At 42.2% G+C, this 20,495-nt stretch overlaps 3 protein-coding genes and 1 long non-coding RNA gene across 7 annotated transcripts; 2 read left to right on the top strand and 2 right to left on the bottom strand.

The window, feature by feature from the left end:
• Positions 1–12,477: 12,477 nt before the first annotated feature.
• On the bottom strand, positions 12,478–14,191 carry LOC122629975 (programmed cell death protein 6). Of its 4 annotated transcripts, none has more exons than XM_043813939.1 (4): positions 14,096–14,191; positions 13,439–13,545; positions 12,876–13,144; positions 12,478–12,784 (listed from the first exon to the last, which is right to left on the bottom strand). In XM_043813939.1, exons 1-4 carry the CDS (start codon positions 14,185–14,187, stop codon positions 12,683–12,685), a joined length of 570 nt encoding a protein of 189 aa, XP_043669874.1. In that variant the 5' UTR covers positions 14,188–14,191; the 3' UTR covers positions 12,478–12,682. The 4 variants fall into 4 exon arrangements, with proteins under 4 accessions (XP_043669874.1, XP_043669872.1, XP_043669873.1 ...); XM_043813937.1 differs by having other exon boundaries at positions 12,876–13,183; XM_043813938.1 differs by lacking the exon at positions 14,096–14,191 and adding an exon at positions 13,744–14,066 and having other exon boundaries at positions 12,876–13,183.
• A 333-nt stretch (positions 14,192–14,524) lies between these two features.
• LOC122629974 (dolichyl-phosphate beta-glucosyltransferase) lies at positions 14,525–16,208 on the bottom strand. Its single transcript, XM_043813935.1, has 5 exons — positions 16,021–16,208; positions 15,734–15,908; positions 15,404–15,600; positions 15,214–15,322; positions 14,525–15,109 (listed from the first exon to the last, which is right to left on the bottom strand). Exons 1-5 carry the CDS (start codon positions 16,081–16,083, stop codon positions 14,667–14,669), a joined length of 987 nt encoding a protein of 328 aa, XP_043669870.1. The 5' UTR covers positions 16,084–16,208; the 3' UTR covers positions 14,525–14,666.
• On the top strand, positions 14,973–15,384 carry LOC122629976. Its single transcript, XR_006327384.1, has 2 exons — positions 14,973–15,111; positions 15,254–15,384. It is a non-coding gene; the product is annotated as an uncharacterized LOC122629976 (long non-coding RNA).
• A 713-nt stretch (positions 16,209–16,921) lies between the features above and the next one.
• Positions 16,922–20,413, top strand: LOC122629973 (integrin-linked protein kinase homolog pat-4). The gene is made up of 7 exons (XM_043813934.1): positions 16,922–17,619; positions 17,960–18,125; positions 18,205–18,397; positions 18,464–18,544; positions 18,623–19,065; positions 19,129–19,359; positions 19,442–20,413. The coding sequence occupies exons 1-7, from the start codon at positions 17,531–17,533 to the stop codon at positions 19,586–19,588; spliced, it is 1,350 nt and encodes a 449-aa protein (XP_043669869.1). The 5' UTR covers positions 16,922–17,530; the 3' UTR covers positions 19,589–20,413.
• Positions 20,414–20,495: the final 82 nt, after the last annotated feature.

The following is a 20,495-nucleotide window of genomic DNA, read 5'->3' on the forward strand; positions in this document are numbered from 1 at the left end:
GGATTGTTAGAGTACACGCTCGCGCGCGCGCAAATCTGGACCCCACGCTGATCCGGCATCAGAATTTTTTTGCCCCGTCCAAGGGAAGGCTAAGCCGCACCGCGCGCGGTACGGCGCGGCGCACAACGGTAATGATGGATTCGAACGAGCATCCACCTACTAAGATCAAACCACTAAAAGTTCTTCGGATTCGCAAAGTTTTCCATTTACCTTATTATTTTTTTAACCATGCCAAAGAGCCGACTTGCCATTTTCGTAATGGTTAAACTTGGCGCCTTGGAAAATTAAGAAAAGAAAGAAAAAAAAAAAAAGAAAAATCTAAATCTAACTACAGGAGGCTCGCGCAAACTGTAAATGGTTCCACTTTATGAAATTCCATTTTATGGTATCTCGACGGAGTCGAGGTCTTCGATCTGATGCTACGAGCCGAAGCAACAGGTGTGACGCTTTAGCCTTGACGTCACAACCTTTGGAAGCTGCGGTAATACGTTCCTTGCTGGGATAAATCTTTCCAAGATCCATCTTTTATTCGCTTTGCTTCTAACGTATCTTCTTTTATTTTACGTACAACGTACGTTGGCACTCGTTGCGTGCGTATTTCAAATACTTCCTAGGTAACAAATTCTGACTCTGTCACGTTACAGAGAACGTACGAATACGTCGAATGATGCAACGAATGATTATTAACGATACGGGAAAGAAACGATTGTTAATTAAAATCGATTATATATATTATATAATTTTATTATCGGAGAAGATTTGAATGAATTTGCGAGATATCGAGAACCCATCGCTATGACCACGGCTGGGGATCGTTTAAACGGCAGACAAACCACTCACGCGGTGCAGCGGACCGCGAAATCGACGCTCACATATGAACTGGGAACGAAGAATTCTCTCTCCCTTTTCCTCTCTTCTCTTTTCACTTCTTTATCTCGTCGTTTAAAGAAAGAGAGAGAAAAAGAGAGAAAGGGAGCGAACGATCTTTCTCCAGCTTCCTTTCCTTTCCGCCACTTTCGTAGGCAGCTTGCGTTTCTCGCGTCTCCTTAGCACTCTCTCTCTCTCTCTCTCTCTCTCCTCTCTGATCATCTTCCAAGATATAATTCTTAGTCGTCAAGGTCGAAACCGCCGCAACCCGAGGACTAAAGTAAATTCCTTGCCCTTAGAACGCGTCACGTCGTACTTGATCGGGAAAATAGAAGCCCGAGGATAGAAAGTTAAGCAGTACCATCGCGTCTTCGAATTAACCCTCGATGCTCTGCCGAACAGAAGGGATGAGTGACTATCGGTGAGAAAGAGAAGGAGAAGGAAAATCAGAAGGAATAAGAGGAAGAAGAAGAAGAAGGAGGAGGAGGAGAAGAAGAAGAAGGAGGAAGAGAAGAAGAAGAAGAAGAAGAAGAAGAAGAATGAAAGGAGAAACAATAAGAGACGGGAGACAAAGAGAGGAGATCTTAATGTATGCCTACCGAGAGAAACTATAAAAATCAATACCTCAAATTACTGTAGGCAGTACTTAATTTTCTTGAAGCAAGCGCAGACCAGCCACGGAGACTACTACTAGCACTCCTCTCTCTCTTTCTCTCTCTCTCTCTCTCTCCCTCTCGCTCCTCTCTCGGCTCTGCTTTCCGCTTTCCTCTGCCTACCCTCTCTCGTTACGAAACTCTTCCATCGGTACGGAATCGACCAACGAGACGAATTTCGCCTCTGCATTCACGTGCATTTACTTCCACCGGGTCCTGCAATTACCCGCTGGAAGCATTTATAAATTTTAAAGGGGAAAAGTCCGGGATTAAAAACGCTCGACGGACCTCGAGCTCCACTACTTTTTTTATCCCCTTCTTCTTTCTTCTTCTGTGTGTTTTTTTCTTCTTTTTTCTTTTTCTCTGTCTTTTTTTTTTTTTTTTAATATTTTTTATTTTTCCTTGTAATTTCAACTCACTGTAATTCCTTTCGGCTATGAGGTAAACAACGGTACTGACGGAAGTCGTGACGGAATTATTTAAAAAGCGACAGAAAGGAAGGGGCTTTCCGTCGACCTTCGTAAACTATTATCGCGAGACCCGTAGACCGGTAATTAAGATACTCCCAGCACCTCCACTATACTTTTTCCTTTTAGGAGAAAGCTTTTCTCGTCTATGAATTGCACGATAACGAAGAAAGGTCGTCGCTCCGCGAACCGATCTAAGCTCTGTACCAAGCCGCGACTATTTTCTCTTCGTTGTTCCTCAAAAAGGGATTAAATTTTCGTCGTCAATTGTGTCTCACGAGAGAACAAAATATTATCCTCCCGTCCTTTCCTCGCTCGACTGTCCTCAACGTGACCTTACGCTCGCGACGCATTCGGAACGTTCGATCGATCGAATCGATTCTTCCATGCTCCTCCTTCGATACCTATGCTCGTTTTTACGTCGCGTCGTCGTCGTCGTCGTCGTCGTCGTGTGAAACGTAATATTTAACGCACGACTTTCGCGACTCGACACCTTAATGCTAATTAATTACACCGATGAAAAAGAAAATGAGATCTCGTATGCCTTTACCCTCCGGCAGCAAGCGAGATTACGACTCGACTCCGGCGGAAGGGTTGTAGCCTCGACGCTTGATTTTATTGCCCAACCCCCTCTTAATCCCCTCCCTCCCTCCGTCTATCGGTCTCTCTCTCTCTCTCTCCCGCTGTGCGTTCATTCCCTGTCTGGAGAATCCCCTCCACTCTCTTCTCCCCCTTTCCTTTTCGCCGTGGCGATCTCAACCACCGGCAGTAGAAAAGTTTTCTCTTGGTATCCGGTTATGTCCTGCGTTTTATATGTGTTTAAGGTCAACTGACCCGCGCAAGTATCGCCGAGAGGGAAAGGTCCTTCCTTTGGGTTACTGGTAGGTCAACGCCGCTTGACCCTGAACTTTTTCGCATCGCCACGAATTCTTTCATTGTTTTAGCTCTACGAGAGACGTATACATCGATACGTCGAAACGTTTTATCGAATGCGCCAAAGTTAACGCTTCTATAAGCCCCTTCTACGAGCGTAATTGGGATAAATGAAAATATCGTCGAAATATGGTCACGCGCTACCGTTCCCGACGTATGTATCTACCTATATCCCAGAGACTTTGATACGAGACGAGCAAACGAGCCTCGCGTTTAATGAGTTTCCTTGATCAAGGCTACGTCAAGCGCACATAGAGGAGCGCTATTGTTGGACAAGACAAGTTTCTTCCCGATGTAATCCCAATGGTAATTCGCGCGACTCCGCGAACCGTAAAAGCGATCCTTTTCAAATATCGTCGAGCTTGGCGATACTTTGGCGATTAATATCGGCAAATAAGGACATCGCGATAGCTCGGTGCGAGTCGTCGGAATTTTTCACGATTCAACTACCTCTACCCACACTCTCTCCCTCTCGCGTACACAACGGCATACTAAAAGTACTTTCGCGCTACTTTAGCCGTTCGGATTGCGTCTGGGTTTGTGTCTTCCACCGGGAAGGATAGATTGCAGAATAACAGGAGGGTGGGAGACGAGAGTAGGAGACGAGGGTAGGTGACGAGGGTCGAGACGATGGTCTCGAGAGAAAAGAGAGAAGAAGGAGGGGGAAGCGTGTCGGCCGGGCCGGCTGATAAATTGATAGTGGACGCGCGGCACGCGTCTTCCACGGGACAACCCACGTAGAACCTTGGTTTTCTTTTTACAGGTTTTTTTCTCTTCCTCCCCCCCCCCCCCCAAGAATCTTTTCCTCGACCCATCCACGCGAGCTAAAAATCGCTATGTTTCCGTCGCCGGTGTTGTTAGCAGTTGTTTACGGTTTTTCGATCGACGGTCGAAACGGTTAAACGCGGGAGTATGTAAAACGACGAGGGCGTAGCTGCGCTTTGGATCGGTCGAACCCAAGCGGGGTAAATAGCCGGTAAATAGCCGCGAAAAGTTAGTCAACCACAAACGAGGGACACGAGTTCCGTTTTAATCAGCACGAATCCAAGTTATTAAAATTCCTGAGGAATTTTCATGGTTGAATGAAGACGGTGGTGGCGGCGGCGATGGACCGAGTAAGCTCGACCGGCGCACTCGGCCAAGTAATGGCGAAAAAGGGAACGAGTTTCATTCATTTCGATAGGCGAGAGGAGAAAAGGATATGGAGGGCGACCCGTCGCCGTCGGATAGAATATTGGCAAACTAAAAACGTTAATTTATTCAATGGTAAGAGAGGACGAAGACACGGTAGGCAGCGCGGCTCGGTGCGGTCGCGCGCCTTCCACCCTACCTAGAAGAGGACAAACTAGACTCCGGAGGACGAAGTAGAAGACGAAAAGAAGGAAAGGACGAGGATAAGAAGAAGAAGAAGTAACGGGGAAAAAAGAAGAAGCAAAGGAAGAAAAGGAGGGGGAGGGAGTCGCCCTCTCGAGCTCGAACGGGCGAGCCTCGAGGAAAGGGGTCCTTCGGGGTGGTAGCCTCTCCGAAGGGATAGACGAGTCAAACGAAAGCCGCCGGCAGTTTTTCCAACGGTGGCCGAACTCTTGAGTTTCGCAAGTTTTTTCTCTGATTTTTCTAATTAATTATCGGTATTGATTGGCTCTCGATTTGACTCCAGCACTCCTTTAGCCATGGACCAGACGAAGCGGGGAGGGATGGAAAATGGCTGCCCGGTGTGGAATAGCGAGCTTGAAATAAAAAAGAAGGGAGACGAATCCCGAGCGAATTATCCGTCTTCGATCTACCTCCAGTCGTGATTAAAGAGTGGTTTTATTTTAACGGATAAAACCGAGATTTGAATATCCAACCGACGGCGATTATACCTACACGTTTGCTCCTGCACCAAGAATGCTAGGTCACAAAGCAAATTAAGTCGGCAGCATTTATTCCTTTGGTGCGTTTTATATATTCCTTTTTACCCTCGATCCCTACCCTCTTCTCATAATTACTTCCAATTCTATAGCGCTATGAAAGCGTTCAAATGCCGATCGAGTTTAGTCTCATTTTCCTTTCGCACCGACGTCATTATACCACGAATCGACTCCCATCCTAGCACGCGGCTATTTCCGATAATAAATTTCGTATAGAAAAAATAGAGAATTGGAAGAAAATGCTTGGCGCAACGACTCGGTCACTTTTTGCGGCTCTCGCTTAGTTCCTTCGAGAAGTTGGTCGGGAAAACGACCTTTCGGGTTGCGTCTTGCTAAGAAGGAAAGAAAGGAGGGAGGACGAAACCCTCTCTTCCGTTAGACTCTATCTCTCCCTCTCTCTCTCTCTCTCTTCCCATCGGGTTCGAGAGTGGCTGAATCAAGGGTGAAGCGCGCGAGTCATAGAGACGAGAATGTGATCGAAGGGGAAACGACTTGCGGTCGCGTGTCTCGAGACAGAGTTAGCAGGCTGTAGATAGAGTACGTCGGTCGGTCGGTCGGTCGGTCGGTCGGTCGGTCGGTCGGTCGGTCGGTCGGTCGGTCGGTCGGTCGGTCGTTCGATCGGTCGTGCCATCTAATCGTAGCGTCTAACCGCTTCTCTCTCGTCTCTCGCCTCCCACCTTAAAGCTCCGTTTCAAAGGGTAACTCGACTTGGCGAACGCGAGCTTTCTTCGAAGGAGTAACGAAGGAAAGCTCTCGCGTTTTCTTACTTCCGTCGCTCAGATCGACGTTTGCTACGCGTTCGTGTATTAGCTACGTGTGGCATAGTAAAGTAACGCGCTCGAGTTCGCGCAACCCATACAACCGTCTACCGGGTTAAGAAAGACAGCGAGGAAAGCGGAGGCACGCCACCGCTCGAAGGAGTTACGAGCATCGTATTCTTCCCTCGTCTCTTTCACCTACGCACCTGGCAATTCCTTTATTTCGAGCGCGTCTTTCAAGTCGACTCGCTTTTATCAGTTGTCGTACGTTTTGTCCTTCGTCCCGTTGCGTGTTTGGTCGCGTGTTTCGTCGCGTGCAAAAGCGACGAAAATAAGTCGCTTTTGTTTCGATACACATGCCTACTTACGCTACTCGTCCATTGGATCGAAGAAGCGATAGTTTCGTTCCAAGGATGATTCGATTATATTCCTTAGATCTCTCCTACCTATATACGTGCACGATGAAAGAGAGATAGATAGGGAGAGGGAGAGAGTGGAGGAGGGGAGGATAGTAGTACATCTCGGATAGATACATATACATATAATCGATACAAAATGTTTATCGCAAAACGAAAAAGACCCTTCGAAGAATGACACCCGTTAAATGTAGCCAGAGCCGTAGAAGGGCTGTAGAGGGACCGTAGAAGGGCTGTAGAAGGTCCGTGGGAGGAGTGTAGGAGAATCGTGTAGGAGTCTCTCTATCGGACAAGGCACGTAAGGAACTCGGATACAGGCGTGCGAGTGTACGCTCACGTACGCTCACGTACGCTCACCTACGCTCGAGTACGTAGACGCATACTCGTTCAGGCGCGCTCGACTCGAAACGCATACTCTCTCTTCGGCAAAATCTCACGACGAATACACACATGTGCGAGAAGCACAATAATTACTATGGATAGTAAGGAACGGTTCCCCGCGGGGTAGCTTGGCCGGCAATCGATACGCACACACGCGCGTTCTCGTCGTGGACGTGAAACGCGAGCACGCACACGCGATCGCTCTCGCACACCGTCGCAAGGTTTACATAAGTGGAGTTCCTTGGCCACCACCACCCTCGGTCGGCACCTCTTATATAGTCCCCCCTTTACCCGCCGTTCTATCGCGGCCGCGCACAACCTCCTACTCTCTTCCTCCTGCTTTCTGCCCAAGCGTTTCTAATTTGCATTCCCCTCCGTTGGCACTCCTCGGTAGCGACGATCCCAGTCCTCCGCCTCCCACGTCCACCCTCTGTCCTCGTCCTCCTCTCTACCCTACCCTAGCCGCTACTTCTCCACTTGCCAAGCCACCCACCCCAACGGCCAGCAAGTCCGTTGTCCGTCTTGCGAGATTTCACGCACACGCACACGCGTGCATCCTTCTCGTCCCGAAAAGCAGAGATGGCGGAGGTGGCAGGAGGCAGAGACAAAGAGACCACCCTTAACTTTGGCCCACGGACGACGAGTAAGACGACTAGCCGACGTAGGACGAAAGAGAAACTCGAGAGGAGCGACGAGGACGGCTCCTGGGCTGCCAAGGCAGTTAGCTCGGGGAACTAGCTCTACCTTCTTAATACCTTTCCGTCGGGTTCTATCCATACGTCCGTTCGTTCCTGCTTCTCTTCTCTGCTTCCCTCGTTCGCTCCTTCCAAAGACGTCCGCTCTCTAGCCGGCCAACCCAGCTCTTCCTAACCGCTCTCGCCTTAGCTGCTTCCCGTCCTTGCCACCCACCGCACAGTAGTTGTCTTCGCTCCCTTACCCCTTCGTTACATCCCTCGTTATCGTTAAAGCCGCTGGACCTTCCGAGTCTCGATGTCTTCTCGAGATTCCACCATAAATATCTATCTATCTACGACGTTTACCTATATCGCTCGAGCATCTACGATAAAGCGTAATCTTTTAAAAACCCTTAAAGGGGCTGGTACGATCGTCTACGAGCGAAAAAGTCTACGGCGATCGAAGGCACGTGTCTGCGAACGTCTTATTTCGAACGCGTTTATACCTTATACGCGTATGTACTCGATCGCCCTCTGCGTCATGGTTTTCTTCTTGTACGAAAACTTTCAAATCGTTATCGTCTCGATTAAACCACGTGTAACATTTAACGCCCGCGAAAGGACCTAATTGGACGTTATTACGCCTCGATTAAACATCGACTACTTTTATTTACTCCTACTAAAGGAATGCTAAATCTCGATACGGAAGTAACGTCCCTCTTAAGCGATCTGTTTGTAGGTATCGAAACTGTACACGCGTAACTATACGTTTCGACACGCATTTCGTGCAAATTCTTATTATTATCGAAGATCGTATATAAACAAAAGTTACAAAGTGCCATTGGGCGATTCGATAGGTATAACGTTATAACGTAATTTACAGATCGCGTCGTTTCTTTCGAGATATGGTAAATTGTTGTTAAAATCGATCGAGAACGCGTAGCGCATCGGCGTCGAAAAGACGCATATCGTATCGGGAAAAAGAAATGTAAGGAGGACGAGGTGGAAAAGAAGTAAAGGAAGAAAAAAAAGTCCTTTCCATTGATTAAAGCCGAACGTCGCACACGAGCGTAGTCGACGATACGTTCAACGACAGGCAATGCTTCCGCGAGGACAATGGCGGCAATGAAGATAAAGAAAGGGTCGGAGCAGGCATAATTCCGAGTACGTTAAGAGATTCGACCGACTGACGGATCTGTCAGGGATGGATGGCAGTAAGGGTTACGAGCATCGCTCATCAGTAGCGGCCATATTGCCTCCCGGTACCCCATCCCATAGCGAGGAGTGCGAGCCCTGATAATTCCCCAACCCCTTCTGTATGTGTGTCTGTGTGTGTGTCTCTCTCTTTCTCTCTCTCTCTCTCTCCCTCTCTCTTTTTCTCTTTCCTTTTCTCTTTCTCTTTCTTATTCTCCCTCGGTCCATTCCTTTCCTTCTCGTAAAGCCGGTCGTCTCGCTCGCACTTCGTGCATCCCCTAACTCACCTCCTCCGCTTTTTCCTCCTCCTCCTCCTCCTCCTCCTCCTCCTCTTACCCTGTGTCTTAGTCTTACTGCTTTCTTCTCCTTTTCTCCCTTCTTCCAGCAACGCTTCTTCTTCTTATTTGAACCCCCAGCGCGCAGTGCCCGGGCTGCTTAATGAGAACCTCCACCTCCTCGTACCGCCACTACCACCACCATCGCCACCAACGCTGCCGCCGCCGCCGCCGCCACCGCCGCCGCCGCCACCACCACCACCACCACCACCACCACCACCACCACCACCACCACCACCACCAACGCCGCCGCCGCCACCACTACTACCACCACCACTACCACTACCACCTTAGACGACGCCGTTCACTCTCTTCTCCTTCGTATCACCCCCGCAAACCCTTGAGTATCCTCGCGACGACCCCTCCAACCCTCTCGCGCTTTCCTTGCTTGCCTGCCTGCCTGCCTGCCCGTTCTCTAACTGTTCCATCTCTCTCTCTCTCTCTCTCTCTCTCTCTCTCTCTCCCCCTCTGTTCCCTCTCTCTCACTCGTTTCAAGCAGTAACGCGGGGTTCAACTCCCGACGTCGAGCTACGACCCCTACACGCGCGGCCAAGCTGCCACACACGCGAGACGTTTTAGACTTTTAATATTGATTACGCTGGAAGATGAACGCTTCGTCTTTCCCGAGGTAGAAATCTCGAAATTCGGCTAGGTTCCTTCGATTCTGACCGTCCGCGTCGAAAGCTTTTCTCTTCGATACTTTGATTTATCCAAAACTAGGAAATCGGGGAAAAACGATGATAAAAAGAACGATTTCGGGCTTGTTCGCTATTGCTATCGGACGAAAACTGACTGATTTTCCGAAACGTTTTTACTTTCTTCCAATGGATCACGCACAGATACGACGCGCTAACTATAAAAGGGATTAAAGCGATAACCGAGTTTCGGGACTCTTCTTCGGTCCTCTTTCGCATTTCATTCGTCTTTTTCAGAGTTATATCGCTCTTTTGCGCGTAGTCGAACCAATCGGGGCTTCAATCTTATTCGTATATTTTGACCATTGATTTCATCAGAAAGAAACGCGAATTGGGTCACATGTAAATGAAAGTTATATATCTTCGAGCACCCCTAGTTTGATTCTTTTTATATGGCATCCCCCACGAATACACTTTCGCCGCACGAAAGAGTACGGACGATCGTTACTCGCGTAAAACGATTATTTCGACGAATTTATACCTACGTGCATCGCGATGACCGTAAACTTTCTTTAACAACGTCTCATTGCCAAAACAAAAAGTACACGTACAAAAGTCCAAACTTTTTGATATATCCTTTTTTCGTCGGCTCTCCGTTACAAAGCTATTATCCGAAAATAGACTAACGAAATCTCTGCTCATTACGCATTTACCGCGCTTGGTCTTTAATGGGTTAATGCACTGGCACATTCTGTTACGATCGATTTTCTATACAGAGTTATAACGATTCGCTTCATCGTTATTCCACAAATTTAGTTGCTTACAAAATGTCTATACTAAGAAAAAGATCGTTGTACGTAAGACTTTGGGAGAATGCTTCATTCGAAAGCTCAGTAGTGCCCGATCAGAACGTTTCGGGATCGGATGGCCGTGCCACGAAAGAAATTGTACATTTGTAGAATTTTTTAAGAAGGAATTTTTAGCGATCGAAAGCGTAATTGTTGAAGCGTTAATAACGAATAGGGGAATTGGATCGAAACGTATCGTAAGTCTGACTCTTGTCGAATACATTTGAAAAAGCGAGTCTAATGTCTAACGTTTTTTGGCGAGAAAAGGAGGATCGAAAGTAAGAGAAAGGCAACGTGGTAAGAAAGGGGAGCAGAGAGGAGGGGGTGTCGAGCTTAAAGGGCGTCAGAAAAGAAAGAAGGAGAGTGAATGAGCGAGCGAGGGGGAGAGAAAGAGAGAGAGAGAGAGAGAGAGAGAGAGAGTAGACGAAGGAAGAAGGTGAAGAAGATGGGAGAGGAGCATGGGGCGAAGGGAAAGTGTGGAAGAAGGGAGCGCGAGAGGGGTGGGTGGTCGGTGGGTCGTTATTTTTGTGCCTGCTTCGTCTTTAATTTCTCCCCTCCCCTCGGCAGGCGCGGACGGCCGCAGCGCGAAAGAGCCAAGCAGAGCCGAGCCGCGCGGCTGGATGGTTGGATGGTTGGATGGTTGGATGGTCGGGTGGCTGGATGGCTGGATGGCTGGATGGTGGTGTGCGCGGTTGTCTTAGTTCGTATGCATATCTCAGTGGCTCACATATTGATTCAGGGCGTCATTACGCGTCTTAGCTCGGCCCACTCCTACTACCGCCTGCCTGCCTGCCTGCCTGCCTGCCTAAACCACCCCCGAGAGCTCCTCCACCTCCGACAGCCTCCCGCGTGGTGGTTCGGACCACCGAGCAACTATCCACCCCGCGCGCAAACCTTTGCTACCCTTCGCTCGGAAGAATCTTCTTGCGGAGCGCTCCTCTACTCCGTCTTCTCCTCTGCGACCCACCCTCTCCCTTAAGGAACAAGACACGCGAGCTTCTCTTCTATTTCCTTTTCTTTTCGCTCTCGGATTAGGCCATCCAGGATATACCGAGCTAAAGCGTGTATTCGAGGCTCACGTGCGGCTACACACGAACTATCTATATAACTTTTCTCCTTTCTATCGGACCTTCCTTTCTTTTCAAAGTCCATACAAAGTCAAGCTAGCTATTTAAGGTACTTTGCTATCTTTAAGACCAATTACCTATTCTACATTTTTTTCATCATTCATTTTCCGAGTCTTACTACAATTCGAAAAACTTTGATCGACCGATAGACCGATCATTAGAAACTGAAAAATTCATTTATTTGATTTTCGATTACCGAGATAATTGTCAAATATATATGTATATATACATGTTTTAAAGATATTTAAAAATTAAAACTAATAACACTGCGAAAAGTTTTCTTTCTCTTTCAACTTTGAGTTGAAGAAATACTATATCGATGTATCGATATAACACGATTTCGATATAAAACAACGTAACGAGACGGACAAAAACATCTGCAGTATATCTCATAATCGTTACAACGTTCTTGTTCCGCTAAAGTAATAACAATATAAATTAAATAATAAAAAAATAAATTTATTTAGAATACGTCCACGGTGGCGCGAAATCATTTCACTCGCGGTGCTTGCTATCTATGTCCTGTATCATTTACGTAGAATATAAATAACATTCTACTTTCGATCACGTATGGTGCTTATCGTGCTCCTTATCACTTGTTTTGTTAAAAACGCGTTCAACGCTTCGCTGTCTAACCGCTATAGGTCTTCCCTTCCCGTTGATTATTTTATATTTCTAAGATAAATTATAAACCTACAATGCCATCTTACGATCGATCATCTAAAACCAATAAACAATTTCTCGGATAATTTTATCGACAAGTTCCTAACTAGTATTCTACTACAAAAACGTTATGATGGAATTTTTTATTGAAAGATTATGATACGGGACGTACGGCAATAATAAATTATTTATTCTTCCAAGAAATGTCAAAACGGAGTTTCGATGTATCGCTGAAACTACTGCATTACCAATCGGCGTTCTATTTTATCGGCCAACTTTTAAAGACGAATATATATAGCATTTACCGACGATCGGTATTAACAGTGACATCGAGTTTCGTTTCTCCCAAATTATCGGAATTTTAGGAATGATCATGGAATTCTTATTATAGAATATATTTTTAAAGAAATATATTTCATAATTACTTATCATATAAATAAGCTATTATTTTAAGTAATAAAAAAGTATGGAAATATACCTTCTACTATATTTTATCATTTAAGCATAAACTTCGATAATAAAAATATTTGAGAAATAGCTCTACCGTTATAGCAATATTATACAACAATTAAGTATAATAAATAATAATAACAATAATAATAATAATAGCGATAAATGGACTTCAAACGTATAAAACGTGTATTTTCGGAATAGATAGATATGCGATCTTTAGACTAACCTAAGAATGTCGATAGCTTTGCTTCTCCTTAAAACATGTGGAAATAGAATTTTATTTATTTGGCAACTCGCATCGTTATATCATATTTATAACCATTGAAAGGCAAGATATATAACCTCCGATATTTGTATTTGTACATACTTTAAATCTTTAAATTAAATACCATACCCAAAAATTGTTCGTAATGAATCGTGATAACGCCATCCAAATCTGTATCTAGTTGTCGAAAGGCTGCGGTTAACGTCTGTAAAAAGATTACAAACTCACAATGATCTTATTATTAAACTTATCTAAACCGACTTGATAACATTTCCTTTTAATAATTTAGCTCTTACGTGTAAAACGACGCAGCACTGTATGAAATCATCGAAATATATAGTACCTCTGCCTGCTCTGTCATATTTACGTATAAGATTATCTATCGTTTGTTCGGATAAACGGTATCCAAAGTGCGTTAGAGCAGTCTTTAATTCATTGCGATCAATGTTACCGCTGTTATCGCGATCGAACGATCTAAAGCAATTTTGCCAATCGGTGACATATTTCCAAAGAGCACCAAATTCCTCGAAGCTGACTGTTCCTGTCTGATTTTTATCAAACATACCTGAAGAAGTAGGACTATTTTTGTCAATGTCAAACATACCTGTGTCAACAGAACAAATAAAAATCTGTAACGCTCTTACGACAAAGGATCATGCAAAAGATAATGTAAAACGAACGCAACAAATTCTCAAATTACATTTTCTACTATGCTTGAGAAATGTACTTGTTTCAATATATACAGAATGTTCGTGTGCATGTGAATAAAAAGTAGAGAAAACTACGTGTCACGAGGAGCACATCTAAGAACGACTTGCATGATCGTTTGTAAATACGTGCGTGTGTATACCAAGCTCACCGATCATCAAACGGACGGTTTCCGGGTTAAAAGGAGTCCAGGTACCGTTCGAGAGTGCCTGTTGCAATTCATCGGCGGTAATTGAACCAGAACCATCCTTATCCACCCTGTAAATTAAGTTGTCTATTACATCGAAAGACACGTCAAATCTTATCTGTCGATCGAGCATCACAATCTTTACATTCAAACAAATTTCCAACCTATAACAACGAACTTAAGTCTGATCGTTAATTATTTCTTAAAGTATTTACTTATTGACTATGACATTTTTCTTGCTTAACAATACGTAACAAGTTTATAACTACCTATTAAACACATCCCACAAAAACTCTCTACTGGGCATCGGCGATATGAAAGACATTTCTAACGTATAGTTTACAATCACGCGAATTTATAATAATAATAATAATAATAAGTAATAATAATTAATAATCTTTGATAGATTTTAAACGACGAGAAGAATTTCAGTACTGTCAACAATTATCCTACACTCTTCTAGTATCCTACTAGAATATAAAAACAAATGAAATTCAATGAAATCGTTCGTCTACGTCGTATCCGTACGAAACTGCTCGAAAGTAGCATTAACAACGCTAGACCAAGTTTTTAGTTCCACGCCTCTCTCGTTCCACGTCATTCTTTTGACCGATTACTTACTCATCGTGCATAACAATTATCCAATCGGGAGTATTCCACGAAAGTAAGTCTCTTGTGATTGGACGAATCCCATTTCGATTATTTTCCGACATATCTCTATGAAAAGAAATATGTAAATAAGCACACGTACATATCAAAACATATCCATTCTCAAACTCAGTTAGAATCCACTATAATCTACCTATTTACTTCTAATTTCTATTCAAGAACGTACGTGATGGTTACTTAACCTCAACTTACTTTTATAAAATCAAGCGAATAGCTTGTCGCAAATTCTTTACGAGGTTATCGTAAGATACGTTCGATGTAATGGAATAAACTAGAACGAGTCCTTTAAAAAATTCTATATACAAAAGTTCGGCTTACGACGATATCATCGATTATGGCATCGTCGTTAGGAAGGATCACACTCTTTATGCGTATAAATAATAAATTTTACAATTATTTATTAGTACACTCTTTTAAAAAATCGCAATGAATTCAGTTTCACGTTACAGACTATTGAAAATGCACAATACATCATCTCCAGCATTCCTTCTGTTGTCTTTAAAATTGTTTCGTGTGCTTTCGGTTAATTCTGCTTAATATTGTCAATTTTCCATGCTCCGATTTTATACCTAAGCCAAATTAGAACTAAATCTTTGCCCATTTGTAGCCAACTCCAAAATGGCACTATTTTCGATCCTTCTATCTCTGTCCAATTTACTGCAATTTCGGTCACAGGAATATTAAAATATTTTGCGATATAAAGCATTTCAACGTCGAATGCCCAACGTTCGACGTGTAAACTTCGAAATATGCTTCTTGCAGACTCTCTTGTTAGTAATTTGAAACCGCATTGCGTATCTCTTATACCTCTTACACACAAGAACCAAACTAAAAAATGAAATGCGTGCATCAGAAGTAGTCGAAAGAAAGAACGTTTGGCGGTTTCTTCCTTTTCTAAATGTGCTCTCGATCCACAAATTACGGCATGCGATAATGCTACCTCTTCTGGCTTAGACAAATAATCAACTGTAAGTTAGATCAAACATAATACATAAAGTTTTAATCTTGCAGTTAATGATAAATTAGCAACTTGATCGATTTTGATTAATTTCTAAATGCGTCCAACTTACATCCTAATGTGTTTCTTAAACTGTCGTTTAATTTTTCTAGATCCGCAAATCTAGTGGCGCCATCGGCATCTGCAAACAACAACGCGCTACCTCTTGAGCTCAGCATACCCTTCAAATAAAATTATATTTTTGCGATACAAGTAATACAAGCTTATTCTGTGCTCGCTAAAAGGAACTACTTTATACTGACCAGCCTAACGGCACCACCCTTACCCCTATTTTTAACAAGAGCCAATACTCTGACAGTATCGTATTTGGAAGCATAACGTTCGGCAACTTCTACAGTTCGGTCTGTACTTCCGTCGCTAACTACAATTACCTCGTAACTATAACCAGATTTCTTTAATTGTTCCAGATATTCTAAACATTCGTCTAACATCGGCGGTACTAAAACAATATAATAATATGCCAATTACATCATATTCTCTCTTTACGACTATTATCGTTTTTAACGTAAACAAGTATATCGGCCAACAACATTTATTCTATTCCTCGTTATTAGAAATATTATAATCTTTACGTCTTTCCTCCTCGTTGTAAGCAGGTACAATAACACTTAGATTTATGCTCCAATTATCGTATAACGAAGGAAACTCTTGATATTCCTTCCTTCTGTGATCGAAGAAGACCTTTTCTTTCTCATCCCGCCATAATTTTGGGTAAGGTTGCGTTGTAATATACAATATTATACAAAACTATAACATATACGATACGATGAAACTTAAATAATTTAGTACGTTTACGGTTTGTGTAATTTCACAAATAATTTCTATTATGAAAGACGAGACTCATAACCTCTAAACGTACCACGATGATAATAAGTGCAGCTATTAATAAAATATATAAAAATAAGTTCTCGATTAATCCCATAGCAGCATCGAGGAATGACTAAAATCTATGATATATTACTATAAGTACAGAAAATAATAATTTCGATTTAAAGTCTGTCTCTAAAGTGTCACTACGAGGTATCAAATGTAAAAAGCTAGATAAGAGAATACCGATGATCGGGTGGCATACAAGTCCTTTTTGTAACGGCATCTGGACGACACGGTACGAGCGAATCACGTACTGGCTTGGCTACGATGATTGCCATGCTAACCAATAGCCGAACAGCGACGTTGGCTAAATAAATATAACCTATTTTAAGCAGCCGTTAGTTAGATATTATTTTCGAAATTTGTAAAAATATAATAAAAATATTTTGTTCGTTCTTACAAACACACGATATAAATAACATCGAAAGTAATATCAATTACCCGGGTCCCATCGCGCGAAGATTGTTGCTTCTGGAGACCCAAGTTTAAATCAATACACATATGTGTTAAATTTTTCTTACTTAGTCGGAATCAAGGACGTTAACTCATTGATATTCAACAGAAGACTGATTCGATAATTGTCAAAGTCGGTCGCATGATCGTTCTTCTTTACGTCCTTCGAGCATCGATCTGAAATTTAGTGTGTTTACATAGGGCAACAACATTCGACGTTTACTGCTCCATCGCTCAATGCTCTTCGTCGATCTATCCGCGATTGAGAAAGAAAAGCGTGCGGTAACAGCGTGAGAACTTCTTATACGACTTCGTCTATCGAAACGTCGATTAAAAAAAATCACTTTATCATCAAGATGTTTTATCAATCTTTTATAATATTCAAAATAATTTAACTATTTTTTTTAACCGATTACAAAAAAAAAACAATCGTTATAACATTGTCGCTATTTGATTATTACTAGGAAAATAAAAATCGCGTTATAGATCGGAAATAAAATTTTTTCCGTAGCCGGGTTTCGAACCTGAACTACGATAATGATAGAGATTGTCGCCGGATCCATAAATCGCGTATTTACACCGTTGACGTTATAACGTAGAATAAAATCAGAGTAACGTGAAGAGAAACTGAGTCAAGAAATCCCCACCACGCGAATGAATGTGCGTACATAAATAAAGTATATTATACAATATATGGTTAACATATATGGTCGTACAGTCTGATGCGCTGGGTGCGTTCTCAGAGAAGTGTTGAGCGTGGTAGTTCGTCACGATTTTCAAAGATATCGTATCGAAAAAAATTAAAGTGTGAAATTAATTAATTACTGACTATGGACATTGATCTTGTCAATATTTTTATAGATACAGTGTGGATACAGTGCGAAAAGGCTTAATATATATATGTAAATATGTGTGTCAGTTTGAAGAAAAGATGATTATATATAGTATATGAGACGGTTAAGAGTTTGTGACACAACTGGAGGCTGCCACTCCCGTACGATATTATTTATAGAATTTCTTTGCTTTTTATCAATAAAGAGAATAAAATGGAAGATATATTCCAATGGTGTCGCGAAGGAAATGCTATGCAAGTTCGCGTTTGGTTGGACGACACCGAACATGACATGAATCAAGGGTAAATATCTACTTCCATTTTTGGAGAAATCTTCGCCACTATCGCGAGTGCTGTGGTTTCCATATATAGTTTTGAGTTTTTATCGCTAATTTTCCTGCTTTAACTTTTATTAGTAACGTTTTTAGTGCTATTCGTCGTACACACACACACACACACACACACACACACACACACACACACACACTGTGATTTCCAACAGTTCGCTAAATGAGATACAAATTATACATGTATATGGATATATATTATTCGCAATAATAACTGTATTAGATTATTTATTATATCGATAATAATTCATTACCACTACCATTACCATAAATATGATTCATCGTTCTATGTATAGCGATGACCACGGATTTAGCCCGCTACATTGGTGCTGTAAAGAAGGCCATCTCAAATTGGCAGAGCTGCTAGTTAGTAGAGGAGCACGCATCAATGCTACTAATAGAGGAGACGACACGCCGCTTCATCTTGCCTCCGCGCATGGACATAAGGAAATCGCTCAGTTGGTAAAATAGATAGATTATAAAATAAAAAATCTTGAAAGGTGAAATAGTTGCGGAGGCAATAAGACGTTCCTTTTAACAGTTATTGCGAAATAAAGCAGATGTAAACGTTACCAATGAACATGGAAATACTGCTCTTCATTATGCCTGCTTTTGGGGGGACCAAGCTGTCGCGGAAGAGTTAGTAGCTGCCGGTGCCTTAGTATCGATAGCCAATAAAGATGGCGATACTCCTCTTGATAAAGCTAGAGGACATTTGGCAAAAAGATTACACGGTAAGCCGTATGGATTTGTCGTATTGAATGTACTCTTATTAAATCGCTATTTAAAATTTCCATTAGACATGGCAGTGGAGCATGGACAAGATCTAAAAAAAATTCAATTCAAGGATCAAAGTTGGCTGGGATTAAAAACTAGGAGTAGTAAGATGACGATGATTATTATTACTTTTTAAAAGGACCGATAGAAAATTTTACTTGGAACGCTCGTATTACTCGTAGGAGATGCCACTCTATCCAGACACAAAGGTATCAACATGGCGGATCTTGCCTTGCATACTCATTTGGCGAGTACTCCAAGCGGAGAAACTTGGAGAGGACGTTGGCAAAACAACGATATCGTAGCAAAAATTTTAAACGTACGCGAGTGTACAGCACGTATATCGAGGGATTTCAACGAAGAGTTTCCTAAACTCCGAATATTTTCTCATCCTAACGTTCTTCCCGTTCTCGGATGCGTGAATCAACCACCGCAATTAGCGACGGTTTCGCAGTACATGGCTAGAGGAAGTTTGCACAGACTTTTACATGGAGGTACTGGCGTCGTCGTTGACACGGCGCGTGCGCTTAGATTGGCTCTCGACGTAGCAAGAGCCATGGCCTTTCTTCATGGATTAGAAAGACAAAATAGATGCAGGTTTCAGCTTAACAGCAAACATATTATGGTAAATAATAAATGTGCTATTGCGCCATTTACACTATTGTTTAAATCTGCAAGCTTTTTCTAGATCGATGAAGATTTGACTGCTCGAGTGAATATGGCAGATTCGAAATTCTCTTTCCAAGAGGTTGGACGTATATATGAACCAGCGTGGATGTCTCCGGAAGCTCTTAGCAAAAGATCCTCCGATATAAATTTGGAAGCTAGCGATATGTGGAGCTTTGCCGTTCTTTTGTGGGAACTTGCTACGAGAGAAGTGCCCTTTGCCGACCTCTCACCCATGGAATGTGGGATGAAGGTAAATAGGGTCGACTTATATATACATACGTATAAACTGTATCATTAACGTGTACCTGTGATCGACGTAATATTTGTTGCAGATAGCGTTGGAAGAACTGCGTGTTAGCATACCTCCGGGAATCTCTCCGCATCTTGCCAAATTAATCAGAATTTGCATGAACGAAGATCCAGGAAAACGTCCCTCGTTCGACATGGTCGTACCCATTCTTGATAAAATGAAACGTTAACGATGCAACAAGTTAAATCTTCGAGAAATATAATGCTATCGTTAAACCATTCCGGATAAAAGCCTATGGAATTAAAACGTTAAAGAATTTCACTCGCTATTTTTAAAATACTTTTGTAGTTTGAAACGATATTGTTTCGAATCGTTACAACGATATAACATATTTTATATTATTTTATAGAAATTAAAACACTACACGTGCCTCGAAAATGTAAGCTGTCTAAGTATCTTTTGTATAGTCGTATTGTTATTAAATGTATAATATGATATACACGTAATTAATATCTTTATAACGTTGAGAAGATTACAAGTCGATATTTTAATACTTTTACTAACGTCGATGATATTTTTCTGAAAAAATATTATATCCTATTCAAGTTGATAATCGTGGAATAACTCTTTGCCCTATGCATTAAACGATTAAGCAACGATTAAAAACTTTTGCATGCTCTATTGGTAAATATTTATTTACCTTGCCTCTGTAACTGTAATGGATAATAAATTACATACGTCTTTTTACACGGTTGACGCGTACCGTGCGAAAAAAGATTGCGTAAAAGTTGAAAGAAAAAAACAAAGAAAAAAAGTATAAAACTATTGTGTTAAACTAAGGCAGACTATACGAAAAGCGATGTAAAATATATAAATGCATTTACTAAAAATATTTCATTTAATAAGCACAGAGAATGATAATTAATCATCCGTTGTACGATGTATTTAAAGAAAGAAAGATTTGACATATTCACTCTAGGTATGATTTCCTTGACGTTTTCTGCAAACTAATTAGTGCGTGCTTTATAATCGTATGTGAAAAGATAACCAAAAAGAGATAATACATGTGCAAATGATGTACAAAGATATTTAAATATGATCATTCGGGAAATATGTTATTTTTTGGGTCATAAATT

This window comes from Vespula pensylvanica, chromosome 6 (assembly GCF_014466175.1).
Source record: "Vespula pensylvanica isolate Volc-1 chromosome 6, ASM1446617v1, whole genome shotgun sequence".
Classification (NCBI taxonomy): Eukaryota; Metazoa; Arthropoda; class Insecta; order Hymenoptera; family Vespidae; genus Vespula; species Vespula pensylvanica.